Raw genomic sequence first — 22,521 nt, 5'->3', positions numbered from 1 at the left:
GGAATGATGCTAAAGCTGAAACTCCAGTACTTTGGCCACCTCATGCGAAGAGTTGACTCATTGGAAAAGACTCTGATGCTGGGAGGGATTAGGGGCAGGAGGAGAAGGGGATGACAGAGGATGAGATGGCTGGATGGCACCACCGACTCGATGGACCTGAGTTTGAGTGAACTCTGGGAGTTGGTGATGGACAGGGAGGCCTGGCATGCTGTAATTCATGCGGTCGCAAGAGTCGGACACGACTGAGCGACTGAACTGAACTGATAGGTATATAAAAAGAAATATATATATATATATAATATTTCCAGCTTATTTCATACCAAATAAAAAAAGAATAAAGATACTTTCAGTTTTACAAAGTCACCAAAATTTACCTCCATACATCCTTTCTCAGGAAGCTAAAGGAAGACATTTGTCAACAAAACGAGAGTAACCTGAGAAAGAAGAAGACATGGAATCCATTCAGAAAATGAATTTCAACACAAGAGAAGTGATGGGAATCCTGAGGATTTTAGGTAAGGCAAAGAGAACGGAGCAGGTCAGACTGGAGCAGGAGAGATTTCCAAAGATTAAATTGACTGAAAATCTGACAAGCAACTGACTGTACATCTGACATGTCTGAACATCTTGAGAGGAGATTTAGATAACTGGTGGAGAGTTTGGGGTAGAATTAGGTATAAGCATATTGAAAACTAATCAAAGTAAAAATAAGAGAATCATAAACTTCAAAGAAAACAAAAAAATATTAGGTAGAGAAAAAGTAATCATAGTATGCTGCTGCTAAGTCACTTCAGTCATGTCCAACTCTGTGCGACCCCATAGACGGCAGCCCACCAGGCTCCCCCGTCCCTGGGATTCTCCTGGCAAGAACACTGGAGTGGGTTGCCATTTCCTTCTCCAATGCAGGAAAGTGAAAAGTGAAAGTGAAGTCGCTCAGTCATGTCTTCGCAACCCCATCAACTGCAGCCCACCAGGCTCCTCCGTCTATGGGATTTTCCAGGCAAGAGTACTGGAGTGGGGTGCCATTGCCTTCTCTGAATCATAGTATACTGTATGTCTTATCTATGAGGGAACTTTATATAGAACTGGTAGTTTAAATACGAACCCATATTGGTAGAATGGAATATGCCTGCAGTAAAGATGTGGTGAAAGGGAGCTAGACTATCATCCTCTACTGAAGGAATTACTGATAATCTTAAAACCCAATAAGAAGCGATATTGTCAGGTTATTTAGTGACTTGGAGGTAAGTGTCCCCAGTTGCTCAGATGGTGAAGACTCGGATTCAATCCCTGGGTTGGGAAGATCCTCTGCAGAAGGGAATGGCAACCCACTCCAGTATTCTTGCCTGGAGAATTCCATGGACAGAGAAGCTTGGCGGGCTATAGTCCATGGGGGTCACAAAGAGTTGGACACGACTAAGAGACTAACACACATAAGACAGAATCTGTTCAAATTACTAAAGTAGTTTCCTTTAAGGTACAGGGGAAAATACTGTTTCATAATAAACCTTAAGGAACTATTTGACTCGCTAAACTAGCAGCACGTGTAACTTTTATACAACTAAAAACTGTATTAATGGGCCAGAACTCCAGGGTTGAGTTATCTGAAGACACAATCCCTTCCCTTCTCTTTTCAGAGCTTCAAATGGTATCACATCACACATCCTGGTGAGCTGGTAACAATCTGTCCTGTATTGCCATTTTAAGTGCACTAGTTGAATTACACACAAGGTCAGTAATTTACTATTGCATCTGAAATGATTAAATAAAAATGTCAGTGAAAGACAAAAGATTAGAAAATTCTGATTAACACTTGGAAAACATTTGTCAGCTTTCTGTTTGACTAGAAGAGAAAAAGGTACTCAATAACCTCTAACTTCTTACCAAAGGAAAATGCTCTCTCACTGTGTAACTTCTCTTTAATCTCACTCCACTTCTCAAAGCCCTGCATTATCGTCCTAGACACATGCAAAGCCCAGCACATTTATAAGAAGTGAAGACACTAATTTCATTTGATACTAATGTGTACCCCGCTCTCCTTTCAAATGGCAGGCTTTTCCTTTTAGTGTTGAATTTTCATTCCTTAATTCCCAGAGGAGGGTCACTGATGCTTTCTGTCTTCCAGGCACAAACCTTTGCTCAGTCCATTTTTGGTGCTAGACACTGTGTTGGGATAAAGGGATGAGTAAATTTTGGTCTCTCATCCTTAACAGAGTTTATTAGTCTAGTAGGGAACATCTACATATACAATAAATGACAACAGACATGTAAAAATACTGATATATTTGACTGAGGCTTTGTTTTGTCTTTTGGCCAGGCTACACAGCTTGTAGGATCTTGGTTCCCCGACCAGGGATGGAACCTGGGCCCACAGCAGTGAAAGCACCCAGTCCTAACTACTGGACTGCGAGGCAAGTTCCAAATGAGTATTTTTTTTTTTAAGTTGAGCAGGGAAAGTAGAAGATGAATAATAACTCTATTCAGGAAGGTAAAGAAAGGCTTATAGTAGGAAAGACCACGGAACTGTACAGTGGAGACCGAATGGGAATTTAGCACATGAGTGACAGGGGGAGGTATCAAGTAAAGGGGGTAAAAGGGGATTTAAAAAAAAGCAGAAGCAGAAGGTGGGCCTCACCTCAGTGAAGTAGTTCAGCTTTCCTGGCATAAAGGGCCAGTGGCAGGGGTTTTGGGGTAAGTGGCAGCAGAAGGTGAGGCTGAAAAGGGAGGAAGAAGACAGATCATGTGAAGCCTTTGGCATGCTGAAATGTCTGTTTTTGAGGGGGAAGGGTTGTGGGAAGGTAACCTCGGGAAATGATTTGAAGGTTTTAAGCAGGTGGTTGACATGGACAGATCTGCAAGGCTTGCCCCCACCCCCTGCCCTCCACACACATTGTTTTTTCATTATAAAAGTGCTTACTTGAAGACCAAGTATTTGAGCAGGGGCTCTACCGTGGAGGCAACAGAGAATCACTTAACAAAAGTCGGCCATTGGTGACCACACTAAAATGGTGTGACCAACGCCATTACTGACCTACAAACTTTAACAAACACCAAGTAATATCAGAGTTCAGAGGATAGTACTGGACTGAGCCAGGCCCACTATAGTGACCATGTACTCAATAGCATAGAAATGAATTTATTCTGTCCACTTCAAGGACTGAAAGATCAAATACAATCATGTACATAAAAAAATCTTCTGATAAAGTATCCCAATCCTTCATGTATAAACTGTATGACTTTGGGTAAAGTGTTTACGTTTTCTGAGCTCCAAAATCTTCGTTTGTCAAGTGGGGACAAGGCCATCTATCTCATAGAGTGCTTGTCTGACATACAATATTTGTAATAGTATCTGAGTCATTTACATGGGCTTAGGAAATGTCATTGGTCAGTTACACAGTCGGTAAGTATTCACTGAGGACATGAAGCGTACAGCACCCTGACTAGTCAGAATCCCCAGGAAAAATAAGCAAAATTGGAGCAAAAATTTAAAACCACCACCAAACTGTTCACGATCAAGTCAACTTGAGAACACAGCAACCAGTATCTATTAAGTTTAAAGATTTCTCCAGAATCTCATGCAGGAATTAACCAAGAATAAGTCGGACTTTCTCACTGGCATTCCTATATACCCACACACATGCACAAGCATGTGTGCGTGTGTGTGCAGAAACATTAGGACTCACTAAGGAAAAATAAATCTCTCACACTTGAAAATTAAGGAACTGCACAGGCAGCAAATCTCTGGGTGAAGGTGATGCAGTGGGTTATACAAGCCAATAATTTATGTTAGGGCTTCACAAAATGTTAGACACCAGGAAAGGAACCAAAATAAGTCAAATTACATCAATAAAAAGGTATGACTAGCTGTGCTGCCTGGGTTATATGCTCTATCTTGCTATAAACAGAAATGGCTAGAATTTTGATGACTAACTAAACAGAGCAATAATAAAAACAAAGCACGTTGTAATAGCTGCCGCTAGATCCACAACCTTGGGGATCAATGAAATAATGCCTGTTGCCTTATATACACAATCTTGTGGGTTTTGTGTTTTGGGGAAAAGTAAGTTCAGATCATTTCTAAACCAGCAATTTGTCTGCCGAGGTTTTGCTAAGTCTGTTATGGTTACGATAAAATATGATCTTTCATATTAAATCACTTATGACCTTGGCAAAATATTACTTTATATTAACCGACTCTTGGGACACTTTAATTTTATGAAACATGCACTTTAGTTTTTAAAAGCATGAAGGCAAAACTAGATATTCCTAGTCTACTACATCATGTTAACACATCGTCAAAGACCTGGGAATACATAGAAAAAAAACACACTAAATCTCCATCTAATTAGTTTCAATATGAAAGTGTGTGTATGTGTGTGAATATGAAAGGATGCCTGCAACTAAAAACAATATGCAGCTAATATTTTAAATCCTTAAACATGCAAGGAAAAGGTCTGATTGACTTCCTGGATTCATGTCTCGGTGCCCAACGTCATCCCATGGAAGAAGGTTACCAAAGTGAAAGGTTGTGGGAAAACTCAACACCCACTTTAGGGCAGAGGTCAGCAGCTTTACAGATGTGTGATGACAAGTATTTCTGGTATACATGGTGAAATGAACCAAAGAAAGATTATAACTCATGCATTTAGATATGGCATCCACAGTTCAAAAATGTGTCTAATATTGTTCCAGTAACAGGCTCAAATCTTAAATTGCAAATTTGTAACTAGGAGATCAAGTCACCTCTGCATTACTGAGGGAACAGGACTTGGAGTTCCCTGGAACTGTGAGGGAAGGCAGATTTTGGTGGAGCATCACAACTTGGGGGCTCGCAAGGCTGTAACAGAGCAGAGTGAGAACACTGGACAGTAGTAGGCACACGGTATCTCGAGGGGGCGGAAGCTCGATGAGTATTTGCTGGTAAGAGTTAGGCAAGGGGCCTAGAAATGTGACAGTGACAAACCTGCCTACTTTGATATTTGATCACAGGCCCTGAAGCTGACAAATGCTAACAGTGCTACTGGCTTTCACTGACATAAGTAACATGAGTTACCAGGGCCCAGCTTCCAGTGAGTTCCTCTTTAGCAGACAAGCAGAAATAGGTATAATGAAGTTGTATATACGGTGAAAAAGAAAATCAGATTTTTAAAAGGATATTACATTTTGGTTATATTTGACTAAAGTCCAACACTATTCAAAGTGCCAATACGCAATAAATAAGGGGCTTGTGGTGGAATTTAACTAAATACACTGCTTCCTTACTTGTCTTGATATGAAAAAAAATTTGCATTTGAACTAAGTAGTGTGTTTATTGACATCATTGACTTACATCTGGTATAAGCTCCTTATTTTGCTGCTAGTAACATACTGGTCTGTAGAACACACCTTGAGTAGTACTAATATAGACAACATCAGCACATTTGCTACTCTAACGATGTTCTTCTATGGAAAGTAAGTTAGAAAACCATCACATTCTAGACAGCAGAAAAAGAACTAATATTTATTAAGTATTATCATGTCCCAAGGTTTTAAAATACATTATTTAACCTTATTTAACCTTTACAATAACACTGTATTGACAGTATTACATTCTGAACTGAGGTGTTAAACTTATTTGAAGTCATGTAAGTCATAAAATGCGTCCCTTAGATCTTCTGCAGCAGGGAATACATATGAAGGCTGATGGCTCCAGCTACTGCACCTCTGGATCCTCGATGCATTCATGCCAAACTTCATACAGGCTGCTCCAAGCCAATGACATGCACAGCAATGTTGCTGAGGTAGGCCCTATAGGGTAAAACATGGGACTCTTCCAGTGAGCAGCTTTGGCTTGAGTATTTCACATCAACTTAGACCTGAGTTGTAGTCCAAGAGTTTTCCAACTCAGTTCTCCTTCCTTCCTTCCTTCTTCTACAAGTATCATATCTGTACTGCAGTCTGAAGGCTCTTCTCACCTTCCTCTGCTCCTTCTTTCAATAAATCATTTGTCCCTCTAATTCCCTCTTGAAGTCTGCTTCTTATTAAACCCAAACTAATGCAGCACCAGTAAACGTGGGTACTAGTACTGAACCATGTGATTATTTGGGGGAAAGAGAATGTTAGTACAGATTTAAATATAATGCGTCTAAGATATTGTGTTTTACTCACCATAGAGGAAGTCTGATGTAAGGAGCAAATTAAAAAGGCTGTACTACCTAACCTTCTCTTTCTGCACCTGGGGTAACAGACTAAGAGTGAGGACCAAAGGCAGATGGTAATAACGCCGTCGGTAGTGAGACGAACAGGAGTGTGTGTGCTAACGGATCTGCCAAACTGCTACTTCTTGGCGTTATTCATTTCATGTTACCAGCTTTGAAATAACAGTAATAGCAAAAACTCAAAGCAAAACAAAAAGGTACCAGCTGCTGCTGTAGGCCTTGAAGGCAGTAGTTTATGGATTTCTCAAATGGAAAGTCATATTAGCAACTTTGCCAAATGTCTCAAATGCAAGTGCTAATGAATGGAAATGAAGAGAGATTTATGGAGTATCTATTTTGGTTAAGGGAATTCACCAGAATAGTTAGATTTTATACACATGTGGACTGTTTTTCATACAGGGCATCTACTTTTATATCCACCAGAGCCTAGAACAGTACATTCAATTAGTACTTTATGACTGGCATATTCAAAAGGGACATATACTCTTGAGTTTCAAATTAAAATTAGAAAACCAAGATAACTTAAAGATAAATTATAGGGAAACTAAGATAATATACTTTATTTAGAAGAGGCGATTATATAAAAGATATTAACTTACTTTAAAAATAAACGGTATCATGTATATTTTAATGGCTATGTTTTAGAGAGAGAGAATAAAAATGTCAACATAATAATGGATGACTTTGCTTTTCATATCTTCCACATCTTGCCAAAGTAAAAGATCGTAGACCATTACTAAAAGCTTTGCATTCTCTTGTACTTTTAAATTCAGATATTAATAACTCCATTATAGAAATAAATAAAAAAGCACTGATGGAAGACGTGAAGTGCATTAGTGTTCATGTTATCTCTCTCAGGATGAATTTAATGGGTACCTTAATAAGGAGATATAAACTAATGTCACTGATTAGGAAATACATGCACTCACATCCTTTAGTAGCCTCCAATGCGCTTGACGGTGACGTCTGAGTGGAATTACTATAAAGCAGATGATGAATTAGTGTTGGGGCAAAGGGATACATAAATGTGCCTCAGAGATGAAACAATTATATTCTATATCGTAAGTTAAAGGTCAACTCCAAAGACAGTATAGTCAGTCCTAAAAAGGGCTAACCAATTTGGCTAAGCCCACTGCTCAGAACTTGCTGCAGCTAAGATGTTTTGATAGCTGGGCCACAGGTTTCCTTGGCTATAATAACCTGAAAGTAACATTTATGTATTTTAAGTCTTTTTTAATCTCTTAAATACCATGAAGTGATGTTTATCAGAATTTTTTTAAAGACATGGGCACATTCCACATAGATGATTTCACTCTCAGGGGACTTTGTCATTATGAAGCCTTATTAAAAGAAGGTGAAGGTTCACAAGCCTTTAGGAAGAACCTTAAGTGACATTACAAACTAAATCTAAAACAACTTTTTTTCTGAGCGGGGGAGGCTTAGCTAGACAAAGTAATTTCCTTTTCATGAGAGTTAGTTTAGTTGTCACAGCCCAGCAAACTCTGGATAAAGTGCCCATCGCATCTAGTATATAAAAAATGTAGACACTGTTTCTCTCTTTCTCGTCTAATTAGGTTCAATTTTACCGCTGAGTGCAGGGGCTTGACCTACAAGTGGTAAATGCCAAAACACCCACAAACTCATTTACTACTAGACACTTGGAAATCTTTCATACTTTAGGGCACAAAGAAACGATATCTTAAAAAAGAAAAAAAAACCAGATATCTATCCCAAACTCAGTCTATTCATTTGTTCAGAGCTTATTTTCATATTACATATTTTTAAATGTTCACAAAAGTTGTTTTCAATTTACCTTACCGCAAGATGGAGGAGGGAAAAAAAGGTCAAAACTAGTCCACGCAGATTTCTTTCAGTAATTTATTTAAAATCTATTAAGTGATTTCTTTAAAATTCCTCCTCTACCAAGGAGTTATTTAATTACTCTAAGCCTCAGTTTCCTCATTTGTAAAATAAGGATAATAATAAAAGCCATTATTGTAAAAATTAGAAAGAAGAAAAAGTGCTTTGCATATAGGTAAAATTAATAAAAGCAGACATTCTTATTCTTGAAGCTAAGACAAATGAATTTCCAAGTGCTCTATTTCAAAATTCTTTTTCCTCTGGTTTATGACAATGACTATCCAGTCCTTTGCATTTGTAAATATGTCTCAAAGACTATAAGAATGGTGTCATATATATTTTATTCCAGCAGTGCCACATGGCTTGCAGGACCTTAGTTCCCTGACCAGAGATTGAACTCAGGGCCCGGAAGTGAAAGTGCTGAGTCCTAACCACTGGACTGTCAGGAAATTCCCACATATATACTTTTTTAATTGCTGTTTTCCTATAACTGTTTACATGTGAGGATACAACATACAAAGCAAAATGTTTTGTTTAAAGGATCATTAAAAGCAAACCCCACATGTATACCTGTGGCGGATTCATTTTGATATTTGGCAAAACTAATACAATTATGTAAAGTTTAAAAATAAAATAAAATTAGAAAAAAATAAAAATAAAAAAAATAAAAGCAAACCCCGGTATAACCACTACTTAGTCAAGAAACGGGATGCTGGAGCCTTACCAGCTCCCTGTGACCCCTTTCTCATTACAGCCCCTCTGTCTCTCAGAGCTTGTCATTTTCCATGCTTTTATATAGTTTTCATCCCTAACAATACAGTCTAATCTTGCCCATTTTTGAACTATACATAAATAGAGTAACTTTCTGGAGATTCTCTTTTGTTTTGCTTCTTCTACTCAACATTTAGTTCAGATCAGTTCAGTCATTCAGTTGTGTTCGACACTTTGTGACCCCAAAGACTGCAGCACATCAGGCCTCTCTGTCCATTGCCAACTCCCAGAGTTTACTCAAAACTCATGTCCATAGACTCGGTGATGTGATCCAACCATCTCATCCTCTGTCGCCCCCTTCTCCTCCTGCCTTCACCTTTCCCAGCATCAGGGTCTTTTCAAATGAGTCAGTTCTTTACAAGAGGTGGCCAAAGTATTGGAGTTTCAGCTTCAGCATCAGTCCTTCCAATGAATATTCAGGACCGATTTTCTTTAGGATGGACTGATTGGATCTCCTTGCAGTCCAAGGGACTCTCAAGAGTCTTCTCCAACACCGCAGTTCAAAAGCATCAATTCTTTGGTGCTGAGCTTTCTTTAGAGTCCAACTCTCACATCCATACATGTCTACTGGAAAAACCATAGCCTTGACTAGATGGACTTGTGTTGGCAAAGTAATGTTTCTGCTTTTTAATATGCTGTCTAGGTTGGTCATAGCTTTTCTTCCAAGGAGTAAGCATCTTTTAATTTCATGGCTGCAGTCACTATCTGCAGTGATTTTGGAGCCCAGAAAAATAAAATCTGGCACTGTTTCCCCATCTATTTGCCATGAAGTGATGGGACTGGATGCCATGATCTTAGTTTTCTGAATGCTGAACTTTAAGGCAACTTTTTTACTCTCCTCCTTCATTTCCATCAAGAGGCTCTTTAGTTCTTCGTTTTCTGCCATAAAGGTGGTGTCATCTGAATATCTGAGGTTATTGATATTTCTCCCAGCAATCTTGATTCCAGCTTGTGCTTCTTTCAGCCCAGCCAGCCCAGCGTTTCTCATGATGTACTCTGCATATAAGTTAAATAAGCAGGGTGACAATACACAGCCTTGACGTACTCCTTTTCCTATTTGGAACCAGTCTGTTGTTCCATGTCCAGTTTTAACTGTTGCTTCCTGACCTGCATACAGACTTCTCAAGAGGCAGGTCAGGTGGTCTGGTATTCCCATCTCTTTCAGAATTTTCCATAGTTTGTTGTGACCCACACAGTCAAAGGCTTTGGCATAGTCAATAAGGCAGAAAGAGATATTTTTCTGGAACTCTCTTGCTTCTTTGATGATCTAGTGGATGTTGGCAATTTCATCTCTGGTTCCTCTGCCTTTTCTAAAACGAGCTTGAACATCTGGAAGTTCACAGTTCAAGTATTGCTGAAGCCTATCTTGGAGAATTTTGAGCATTACTTTACTAGCGTGTGAGATGAGTGTAATTGTGTGGTAGTTTGAGCATTCTTTGGCATTGCCTTTCCTTGGGATTGGAATGAAAACTGACCTTTCCAATCCTGTGGCCACTGCTGAGTTTTCCAAATTTGCTGGCATACTAAGTGCAGCACTTTCATAGCATCATCTTTTAGGATTTAGCTCAGCTGGAATTCTATCACCTCCACTGGCTTTGTTCATAGTGATGATTCCTAAGGCCCACTTGACTTCGCACTCCATGATGTCTGGCTCTAGGTGAGTGATCATAACATCGTGATTATCTGGGTCATGAAGATCTTTTTTGTATGGTTCTTCTGTGTATTCTTGCCACCTCTTCTTAATATCTTCTGCTTCTGTTTGGTCCATACCATTTCTGTCCTTTATTGAGCCCGTCTTTGCATGAAATGTTCCCTTGGCATGTCTAATTTTCTTGAAGAGATCTCTAGTCTTTCCCCTTCTATTGTTTTCCTCTATTTCTTTGCATTGATCACTAAGGAAGGCTTTCTTATCTCTCCTTGCTATTGTTTGGAACTTTGCATTCAAATGGGTATATCTTTCCTTTTCTCCTTTGCTTTTCACAGCTATTTGTAAGGCCTCCTCAGACAACCATTTTGCCTTTTTGCATTTCTTTTTCTTGGGGATGGTCTTGATCCCTGTCTCCTATACAATGTCACGAACCTCCATCCATAGTTCATCAGGTACTCTGTCTATCACATCTAGCCCCTTAAATTTATTTCTCACTTCCACTGTATAATGGTAAGGGATTTGATTTAGGTCATACCTGAATGGTCTGGTGGTTTTCCCTACTTTCTTCAATTTAAGTCTGAATTAGCAAGGAGTTCATGATCTGAGCCACAGTCAGCTCGCAGTCTTGTTTTTGCTGACTGGATAGAGCTTCTCCATCTTTGGCTGCAAAGAATATACTCAATCTGATTTCGGTGTTGGCCATCTGGTGATGTCCATGTGTAGAGTCTTCTCTTGTGTTGTTGGAATAGGGTATCTGCTATGGTAAGTACGTTCTCTTGGCAAAACTCTATTAGCCTTTGCCCTAGGCCAAATTTGCCTGTTACTCCAGGTGTTTCTTGACTTCCTACTTCTGCGTTCCAGTCCCCTATAATGAAAAGGACATCTTTTTTGGGTGTTAGTTCTAAAAGGTCTTGTAGGTCTTCATAGAACCGTTCAACTTCAGCTTCTTCAGCATTACTGGTCAGGGCATAGACTTGAATTACTGTGATATTGAATGGTTTGCCTTGGAAATGGATAGAGATCATTTTGTCGTTTTTGAGACTGTATTAAAGTACTGCATTTCAGACTCTTTTGTTGACCATGATGGCTACTCCATTTCTTCGAGGGATTCTTGCCCATACTAGTAGATATAATGGTCATCTGGGTTAAATTCAGCCATTCCGGTCCATTTTAGGTTGCTGATTCCTAAAATGTTGATGTTCACTTTTGCCATCTCCTGTTTGATGACTTCCAATTTGCCTTGATTCATGGACCTGACATTCCAGGTTCCTATGCAATATTGCTCTTTACAGCATCGGACCTTGCTTCTATCACCAGTCACATCCACAGCGGGGTGTTGTTTTTGCTTTGGCTCTGTCTCTTCATTCTTCCTGCAGTTATTTCTCCACTGATCTCCAGTAGCAATTTGGGCACCTACTGACCTGGGAAGTCCATCTTTCAGTGTCCTATCTTTTTGCCTTTTCATACTGTTCATGGGGTCTCTCAACATTAGGTTTGTGAAATTCATCCTTATTACTGCATATAATTATGATTTCAAGCCTGCACAGTACTCCATCATAGAAATATATCATGATTAAGGGTAAACATATTGGTGACAGATTTTCAACTCATTTCCAGTCTTCAGCTATTATGAACAGTGATGTCAAAAACATTCTCATATGTATGTCTTCAGTTTCACTGGAAAATGCCAAAGTGTTTTCTAAAATGATTTTATCAGTTTACACTCTCATCACCTCTACCTAACTAATTTATTGTGCTTTTTTTTTTTTAAATCATGCATGTGCTCAAAACAAGATTGGGAGGAATCAAAGAATTTCCAGATGAAATGAAGAGGTTATTTATTTCAACTTCCTTATTTTATTAATAAAAGAATCTAAAGCTTATAAAGATTAAGAGACTTGCCTAATATAACTGGGAGGCGATTCTTTGCTTAGAGGTTAGCATACTAGAGCTCTTCCTAAGACACTAAACTGCCTTGCAAAGCAGTCTGGAAAGAAAGAGATATAACCATCATCTATACATGTGAACACAGTGGGGACACAAAAATGTTTTAAAGCTGTTTAGAAAAACAAGTCAAAGACCATGTTCTGTTGAGTTTTGTGAGCCCCATTATAAAAATAAGGACACTGAGACTAGGGTTAAACCTTAGACAACACCACGATTATCAAGTAGCAACACTCCCATAAGATAAGCATGTAACACAATTTTAGCATACATCTGGGCAGTTTTCTTACCCCTCCAGAAAGGGTAAATGTTTGGTATCTTTAAAGTTTTTATTTTAATAATTGTAATTGTGTTATATGTATTCAACTCTCTATCCTCCTTTCTTCACTAATAACAAATGAATCCTTTGGTATTATCTAATCTTCATAAAAGTTTTAATGACTATGGATGTTTCTCAGTTTATCTAACTTACCCCTAGACAGTTGTTTTCAGTATGATAAATGTCTTTTAACTGTTTCCAGGAAGTTAGAATTATTTCCTTATGATAGAGTTCCTAAGAAGAAATTCTTAAAGTTGAAAATTCTTATTAACTCTACTTCAGAGAAGACATTGTGAGGATCAATTATGAGCTGTTTGTGTGAAAGCCCTTTGGAAAACTACAAAGCACTACTCAAATATACGGTGGTATTATCATCATTATTATAAATTCATCTTGTACTTGACTTACATTGACCCATTATTTATATGGCATGGTACTCTGTAAATCTCTGCTTATTTTCTATAAACAAAATTACCAACATATGCTGCTTGTAAATTATATCTTAGAGAATCTTAAAATCTTTCTGATCATGTTGGGGTTAAGTCAAAAAGCTTGAAGGTGATAATTAAAAGAAAAAAAACAACAACTGTATTTCCCAAAGAACTTTACACATTTATCTAGTGTAATACACCAACAGGATATACAGATCTACACACACATCTACTCTCCTGTTAGTGTAATACACTGTAATGTCACCCTGGCTAGAGGGTAAACCAGGTTTAAGAATAGAGTCCTATTCACCCTTACCTCCTCAATGCCCAACCCAGCACCTGATATACAGTAAGTGATCAACCAGCAATGCTTGGAGCCACAGAAACACCAAGAGAGGAAATAGAAGTCATTATACCAGTCACAGGACTCAGATGAAAGAAGAGAAGTATGTTAGAGCAGATGAGAAGTGCCAAGGAGAGGAAAACAGTGAAGAAATGAGTTAGACAGCAGGAGCTGGGATTTTAAATGCTTCTTCTAAAAGCTGTCTTCAGTCCAGCCTTTGTCCTAACTGCCATGGACTGCTTTTTATACAGCAGGGGAACTGACACTCCTAGAGAGGACTGGGGGAAGAAAGAAGGTTAAAACAGAGAAAAACTGACACAAATTTGTGACTCAGTGAATTCCTCACCCTCACTTGTAAGGCCTATGTATTATTTTCTTATATTATTTTGGGAGTTCTACAGTCTACCCATAATTTTTTTTACAAGCCACATTTATCAAAAGGTATTGGTGATTCACCAAAGAACTTTAAACAGAAAATGTATATATATATATTTATATGAATGAAATATATATATTTATAGGGTTGGCCAAAAAGTTCATTTGGGTTTCCTGTACCCATCTTATGGGAAAACCCCAATTTTTTTAACCAACCCAGTATTTAAAAAGTTATATGAAATGCCTGAACGTAACATTCACTAATAATCAGAGCTACAAATAAAGGTAGAGATATTATGTTTCTTCTCTCATATTAAAAAAGATTAATAACAAACAACATTGGCAAGAGGATAAAAAACTCAAACTTTAAAATTTATGTATTCTTTGACCTAGCAATTTGATACTTAAGGGAATAACTGAACACAGGTATATCTAAGAAGATAGATGCTTCTCTCACCATAATGTGGTTCATAACAGGCAAATCTTGGAAATCTACTGCTAATGTCCACAAACAGAGTGCAGTGTGGACAACAAGATCTTATACAACTGTATTCATCAATATGAAACTATCTTCACAATATACTGAATGAAAAAAGTAAGACATACAACAGAATGCACAATGTGACACTGTTTATGGAAATTTTACCTGTTTCATTTAGGCATGTATATTTGCATAGATGTTTGGAAAGCTGATCACCAAAATACTATAATACTTATCTCTGAGTAATAGAATCAAAAGTGGTTTAATTTTTTTCCTTAATACTTTTCTGTATTTTAAAAATAAATTCATCCTGAGATTGAATCATTTGTATGATTTGAAAAGTTACTTCTATTTTGGAAAAAAAAAAAAAAGGAAAAGTATTGCCTTAACTTGAAACAACTAAAAGCTCACTACATTGAGAGTGAACAAATTATCTGAATTTTCCTTCCCTATAGCAGTATTCTCACTGATGCAGCTAAAAAGGCAACTCCCCTACCCTTTTACTTTTTAACTTGCATTTAGCTTGTAATCCACTTCCATACAGCTTCACTTCATTTCGTATTTGTGGAGCCTGGAATTTCTTGGTCACAAGGATTACACTGCACTTTGCATTTTATTTATTTTGCAAGCACTTTTTTTTTTTTACTACTTACCCTGTTTCAGGCACTATTCTAAAATGTGTTTCGGGCACTATTCTAAATGCTTTAAAACAACTTTATATACAACTTTTTTACAACTTTATAACAACTCTAAGAGATGGGAATTATAATTGTAGGTATTATTATCCCTATTTTACAGATAAAGACACTGAAACACAGAGAGATTAAGTAACTTATCTAAAATCATATAGCTAAAGTGATAAATGGGCATTTGAACTTTGTAATCTAAATCCATAGTACTTGCTCTTAAATATTCAACTATGCTGCACTTTATTCATTTCATTCTAGGATTTTGACCTTTCCCTTGGTAAATTTACACTAATTAGGGTACTAATTTTATCCTCCCTGGAAACCCAAATCAGCATATTTTAAAATGTTTTTCTCTAGTAGATACCAAAATTTACATATAACGATTTTTTGAAGTTCTTTTCTTTAAAAAGCTTAAACCTACGCTGGTCTTTTTGATGCCAACTAAAATCAGACCAAATTCACTTTTCATATATATTATTTCTCGTAATTCATTTCATGAGGCTTAGCCATAAAAAATAGTTACAATTTATATTCTACCTTCTCTGAACTAAGCATTATGTATTTCATTTCAACTGAAGTTCATTCTTTAAATATTTTTCTCCCAGCAACAATGTCACTCATAGTGGTGTCTTGGAAAAGGCTCACATCATTACTGAATAAGCAATCTATTTCTTTAATTAAAGAAAATAATTTACCTGCTTAAAATATTAAAATATGCAAAATAAGGAGCTAAAGTGAATTTTTAGTAACTAGGACAAAAGAGGAGATAGAAGGTATAAAAGATGTTAAACCAAATGAAGTGCTAAACTTATACTTGGCTCTTAGGTGGCCTCAGACAAAAGGGAAGCCTGTTATTTAATGTTTCTTTCTGTCTGATAAAAGAAAGGCAGCAAGTACGATCCCCTGAACTTACAAGTCAGATGATTAGGGTCTGAATTTCTTTGCTTGCTATTCAGAGACTCAGTTTATCTAAATGTAAAATGCAGATAATAATACTAACAATTTAGGCCTTTATAAAGGACAAAAGAGGTAATATAAGTAAAGTAAGCTATATGAGTACAAGTTAAAACTGTTTTATTTCTCATTTGGATATTTTTAGCATTGGGTTTCTAGTTTCGGTTTAAAATATGAGAAAATGTCCAACTGATGAAAAAGCAAATTATTTTATCTTGTTAATTTATCACTCTCAGCATTTCAAAGTTCAGTGATCAAAGTCAATACATCATTAAAAATGTTTAGTAAACTGGTTGTCAACATGATTCTTTAAAAAAATTAATACAAGAACTTTTAATCAATCACTTGCAAGTATATAAAGGTAGTATGTGATCCCTTAAATACAGAATGGAGCTTCTGAAAAAACTATATACACTTTCTACTTCAAGTAAAGCTTCCATTTAGCGATAAGTCAAGATATATTTAAATATATATTTAAATACACACATATTTAAATAGAAATAAGTTCATTACCTGTCAGTCTTAAGGAGGAAAGAACAATCTCCTAGTTGATGCATTCACCACTCATTCTTTCAATAAGTGTTTACTACACGTGCCTAGGGAGCTCACACGGACCAGTTTCAGTTCCAAGTACAACAACTGGTAACAGTATGGTGCTAGGGCTGAGTGTGGTCAACCAAAAACACCTTTCCTTCCCCACTAGTCAGGTGACCTATTCCAGCCAGGTTGGCCTTGATACACCTTAAACAGCCTTCCTTTGCACCTCTGCCCCTCCTCCCCTCTCACTAGCCAGAGGCTTCCTTCCTTGAATTTCCAGTTCAGGTGCTGCATGTTTCTACTGAAGCGTTCCCGTTCTGTAGCAGCCTAACAAGAATAATGACAACACAAAGAACAAAAAATGGTAGCTGCTATTTATCGTGTGCCCTTTCTGTAGATGATGCCTGAGCTACAAACTTAACCCTCACTGTTTCTTGTCCCTGCAACGATCCTATGGGACGCGCCCAGTCTCTACAGAGAGAAGGGAGTGGAGGGGCATGCCCAAGTTCACCCGCTCAGTGGAACACACATCCACGTGTGCGGGGCTCTCCCCGCTGAGCCAGAACCACACTTGGACAAGAACTCCTCCTCTGACAGGGATCTGCATGCCTTGTACGGTTTACATAGTGTGCATATTTTTCTTCCTGAATATAAACATCTTGGGGATAAAATCAGCCTCTCATAGGCCTTGCACAGCTCATTCAGATATGTGATTGATACTACATACATAATATGAAAATGTGATGGTTCTACTATTAAAAAGAAACAAAGCCCACCAAGGAACACTTACGAGTAGAGTTCATCATTATCATCTTTCAAACTGAGGATATGACTGAAAATCTGCTTTGTCCACAGCAGTATGAAGCTTAAGTCTGAACTGATTTACATGAAACAATGTCAAGCCCAAGGAAAATCTTAAGAGATAGGATTTCTGTCACAATAAAGAGTTTTAATATCGACCTTACTGTAATCTATTATAACTGAAAACATCACTCTACAAGACCGTATATGTATATGTAAGACACCTTTAAGTGCTAATAGGGTAACTTAATATTTAAGAAAAGAAAAACAGGGAAGAACAAATGTCCAAGATTAGAGGAACAGTTAAATGAATTATATATTATAATATGCACACTATGCACACAGGACTTCCCTGGTGGCTCAGAGGTTAAAGAGTCTGCCTGCAATGCGGGAGACCTGGGTTTGATCCCTGGGTCGGGAAGATCCCCTAATATTACACATTAAAAATACTGAGAAAGCTTTTAATGGTTTGGCAAAATGCTTGTGTCAACAAAGGAAAAAGATGTTGACCACTATATATAATTCTATCCCAACTATAAAGGAAAAGACAAAAAAGTTTGAAATGAAGGTACATGTAAGCTGTAGACTATTTTAAAAATTCTGCTCTTCTATCTTCTTTCATACTTTAAAAAATTTCTACAATTGGAATGTATTATTTTTTTTTTCCTAATTTTATTTTTATTTTTAAACTTTACATAATTGTATTAGTTTTGCCAAATATCAAAATGAATCTGCCACAGGTATACATATAAATCTAAAGGACAGACATATAGATTATTGAAATAGAATTTAGAGTTCAGATGTAAGTCCTTACAGTTAATTAATTTTCAACAAAGGTGCCAAGATAATTCAATGGGTACGAGTAGTCTTTTCAACAAATTTTTCTGGGCTAAATGAATATTCACATGGAAAAGAATGAAGTTAGACCCCTTCCTTACACTACACAAAAAAATTAATTCAAGATGGACCACAGACCTAAATGCACAAGTTGAAACAACACAGAAGAAAACCTGAAAGTACTTGGGCTAAGGTTTCTTGGAAATGACATCAAAAGCATAAGCAAGAAAAGAAAAAGTAGATAAAACTGGACTTCACTGAAACTAAAGATGTCTGTATTTCGACAGACACTATCAACAGAGTGAAAAAGACAACCTACAGAATGGAAGAAAATAGTTGCAAATCATACATCTGAGAAGGGACTTTTATTTAAATTATATAAAGATCTCTTAAACTCAAGAATAAAGACAAATTACCCAATTTAAAAATGGGCAAAGGGTTTAAACAGACATGTCTCCAAAGAAGATATACAAATGTCCAATGAGCATGTGAAAAGATGCTCAACATCATTAGCTTTTAGGGAAATTCAAATCAAAACCACAATTAGATACCACTTTATACCCAGTAGGAGGCTGTAATAAAAGTGACAGAAATTGGAATTTTAATACATCGATGGTGGATATGTAAAATGGTGTAATTGCTTTTAGCACACAGTCTAGCAGTTACTCAAAATGTTAAACATAGTTACCATATGGCTCAGCAACTCCACTCTAAACATGTCCCCACAGAAAACTTGTACATGCGTACTCATAGTAGCATTATTATAATAGCTCCAAACTATAAACAATCCGAACGTCTATCAACTGATGAATGGATGAATAAAATGTGGTATATCCATATACATCTTTGAACTGCCAAAATGATTTGTTAATAAAAAGCAAAGACTGATGCATGCTACAACATGGATGAACTGTAAACCTATCCTAAGGGAAAGAAACCAGTCACAAAGACCACATATTTTATTCTATTCCATGAAATGTTCAGAAGAGACACAGAAGTAGAATGGTGGCTGCCTAGGGTTGGAAGTCTTACAGGAACAGGGTGTGACTACAAATGAGTACAGGGTTTCTTTACGGGCAACGAAAACATTCTAAAACTGACTGTGGTGATAGTTGCATAATTAGTTGAAATTTTTTAAAAAAAGACATTGAATTGTATTTTAAATGGATCAGTTGTATGGTTTGTGAATTGTATCTCAGTAAATTGTTGTTTATTTTTTAAGATACAGGACTTAAAAAGTTTCTACTCTGTTACTGGCAATTTTGTAGGCAGTGGCAGGGGGTGGGGGGGTGGGTGGTATTTTGACTATTAAAATATTCTTGGAATTTAAATTCTTAATTCCAAGAAGAATTAAGAAAATAAAAAAGCATTTTCTCCTCATGTGTCATATACATTGAACTGTATGTTAAAGAAAGAGACGTGAATTTAAGCCGCTGGATAAACTGGCACTGATCCCTTCTAAATAGCTCTGCACTGTGGGCCCCATGAGTAGTCAGGTCTTACAGAAAGACTATGTCCCTGGCAGAACAGAAATTTCCAACTGTTTTTGGAAGGAGAAGCTACTTTTACTTTCTATGAAGTCTTAAAAGTAAACTGAGAAAAAAGAGAGTTAATAGGATAGAAAGAAGAGAGGTCATGAAATCTCCAGGATCTAATCCTAGTTCTTCTACTGAATTCCTGATCTCAGGGGTCTTATATGTAAAAGGCAGATAACTGTCCATGTCTTATTCACCTCATAGATTGTTATAAGACCCACATTAAAAAGGAAAAAACAAGAAGAAACAAAGCGGGCTATTGTTAGATCTGTCCTCAGAAGATTTGATCTTGAATTCTGTTTGTCAGTTTCTTAAAGATAGACCTGGTCAATGTACTTCACAGAGTATGAAATTCTCCAAGCCAGGCTTCAGCAATACGTGAACCGTGAATTTCCTGATGTTCAAGCTGGTTTTAGAAAAGGAAGAGGAACCAGAGATCAAATTGCCAACATCTGCTATATCATGGAAAAAGCAAGAGAGTTCCAGAAAAACATTTATTTCTGCTTTATTGACTATGCCAAAGCCTTTGACTGTGTGGGTCACAATAAACTGTGGGAAATTCTGAAAGAGATGGGAATACCAGACCACCTGACCTGCCTCTTGAGAAATTTGTATGCAGGTCAGGAAGCAACAGTTAGAACTGGACATGGAACAACAGACCGGTTCCAAATAGGAAAAGGAGTATGTCAAGGCTGTATATTGTCACCCTGCTTATTTAACTTATATGCAGAGTACATCATGAGAAACGCTGGACTGGAAGAAACACAAGCTGGAATCAATATTGCCAGGAGAAATATCAATAACCTCAGATATGCAGATGACACCACCCTTATGGCAGAAAGTGAAGAGGAACTCAAAAGCCTCTTGATGAAAGTGAAAGTGGACAGTGAAAAAGTTGGCTTAAAGCTCAACATTCAGAAAACGAAGATCATGGCATCCAGTCCCATCACTTCATGGGAAATAGATGGGTAAACAGTGGAAACAGTGTCAGACTTTATTTTTCTGGGTTCCAAAATCACTGCAGATGGTGACTGCAGCCATGAAATTAAAAAATGCTTACTCCTTGTAAGGAAAGTTATGACCAACCTAGATAGCATATTCAAAAGCAGAGACATTACTTTGCCAACAAAGGTTCATCTAGTCAAGGCTATGGTTTTTCCTGTGGTCATGTATGGATGTGAGAGTTGGACTGTGAAGAAGGCTGAGTGCCGAAGAATTGATGCTTTTGAACTATGGTGTTGGAGAAAACTCTTGAGAGTCCCTTGGACTGCAAGGAGATCCAACCAGTCCATTCTGAAGGAGATCAGCCCTGGGATTTCTTTGGAAGGAATGATGCTAAAGCTGAAAACTCCAGTACTTTGGCCACCTCATGCGAACAGTTGACTCATTGGAAAAGACTGATGCTGGGAAGGATTGGGGGCAGGAGGAGAAGGGGACGAGAGAGGATGAGATGGCTGGATGGCATCACTGACTCGATGGACGTGAGTCTGGGTGAACTCTGGGAGTTGGTGATGGACAGGGAGGCCTGGCGTGCTGCGATTCATGGGGTCGCAAAGAGTCGGACACGACTGAGCGACTGATCTGATCTGATCTGAGTATGAAATGAGAATCACATGTGTAAGTATACCAAATGCCATTGAAGTCAGTACAAGTGTATATTATGGTTAGTATTTGTAAACTACACCCACACTCTTAAGTTTCCTTGGACATTCAAGAAAGAAGAGAAGAAGCCTGGCTTTAAGAAAACCCAAAAGCAAAAGCAACAGAGGAGAATCCACTGAGAGCTGCCGATCTGATGACTTGTACTGCACATATTACTGGAATTCCAAATTTTAGGTCTCTTATATAATGTTTCTACACTTGGAGAACTGACAAATGTGCCTTGGTTTATCAGACTATGAGCAATTGAGGTTTCTGGGACAGTGGTTCTCAACATTTTTGCTCTCAAGATCCCTTACTCTCTTAAAATTGAGGACCTCCAAAAGCTTTTGTTTAAATAGGTCCATATACAAATATTTACTATATTAAAAGTTAAAATTGAAAAAGCATTTAAATATTATTAATTCACTTTAATAAAATAAATCTATTATTTGTTAATATAAATAACACTTTTAATGAAAAACAAGCATAATTTCAAAGAAAGAAATTTAGTGAGATGAGTGACATCATGTTACATTTTTGCAAGTCTCTTGCAATGCCTGCCTTAACAGAAGACAGCTGCATTCTCATATATCCTTCTGCATTCATTTTGTTACCACATGTTGTTTCATGAGAAAATGTAATTTGGCGAGAAAGGAGAATTTTAACAGCCTTTTCCAGACAACTGTAGATATTCTTCTCTGATACTATCTCCATACTTAACAAGTAGTAGTTTTTTAAAGGTTAGGAAGGCAATGGCACCCCACTCCAGTATTCTTGCCTGGAAAATCCCATGGGCAGAGGAGCCTGGTAGGCTGCAGTCCATGGGGTCGCTAAGAGTCGGACACGGCTGAGCGACTTCACTTTCACTTTTCACTTTCATCCATTGGAGGAGGAAATGGCAACCCACTCCAGTGTTCTTGCCTGGAGATTCCCAGGGACGGTGGGGCCTGGTGGGCTGCCATCTATGGGGTCGCACAGAGTCAGACACGACTGAAGCGACTTAGCAGCAGCAGCAGCAGCAGCAATATAGAATCTGAAGCCTTATCAATATACTTTTTGCATCTGTTAAATAAAATCCATTAGGCTTTTTGCACTGTGAAGAGATCTTCACCTGTCCATGACTTCAGAGCAACATACACTGGTCATTTTGAAAATACT

At 37.6% G+C, this 22,521-nt stretch overlaps 1 protein-coding gene across 7 annotated transcripts in view; it reads right to left on the bottom strand.

Moving 5' to 3' along the window:
• Nucleotides 1-22,521, bottom strand: part of UVRAG (UV radiation resistance associated) — a 331,316-nt gene that overhangs the window by 52,379 nt on the left and 256,416 nt on the right. Inside the window, exon 14 of one of the 7 annotated variants that reach the window (XM_086338469.1) lies at nt 5,473-5,787. The exons of the other annotated variants lie outside the window; for them this stretch is intronic. Coding sequence (XP_086194595.1) covers nt 5,611-5,787 — 177 coding nt within the window. The 3' untranslated portion in view covers nt 5,473-5,610. Of the gene's footprint in view, nt 1-5,472; nt 5,788-22,521 lie in introns of those variants that run through there. 7 annotated transcript variants of the gene reach the window in all.

Source organism: Bos grunniens, chromosome 15, assembly GCF_055505025.1.
Source record: "Bos grunniens cultivar Pamir isolate PY7600 chromosome 15, Bosgru_T2T1.0, whole genome shotgun sequence".
Classification (NCBI taxonomy): domain Eukaryota; kingdom Metazoa; phylum Chordata; class Mammalia; order Artiodactyla; family Bovidae; genus Bos; species Bos grunniens.
This window is presented reverse-complemented; position numbering and strand designations above follow the sequence as displayed.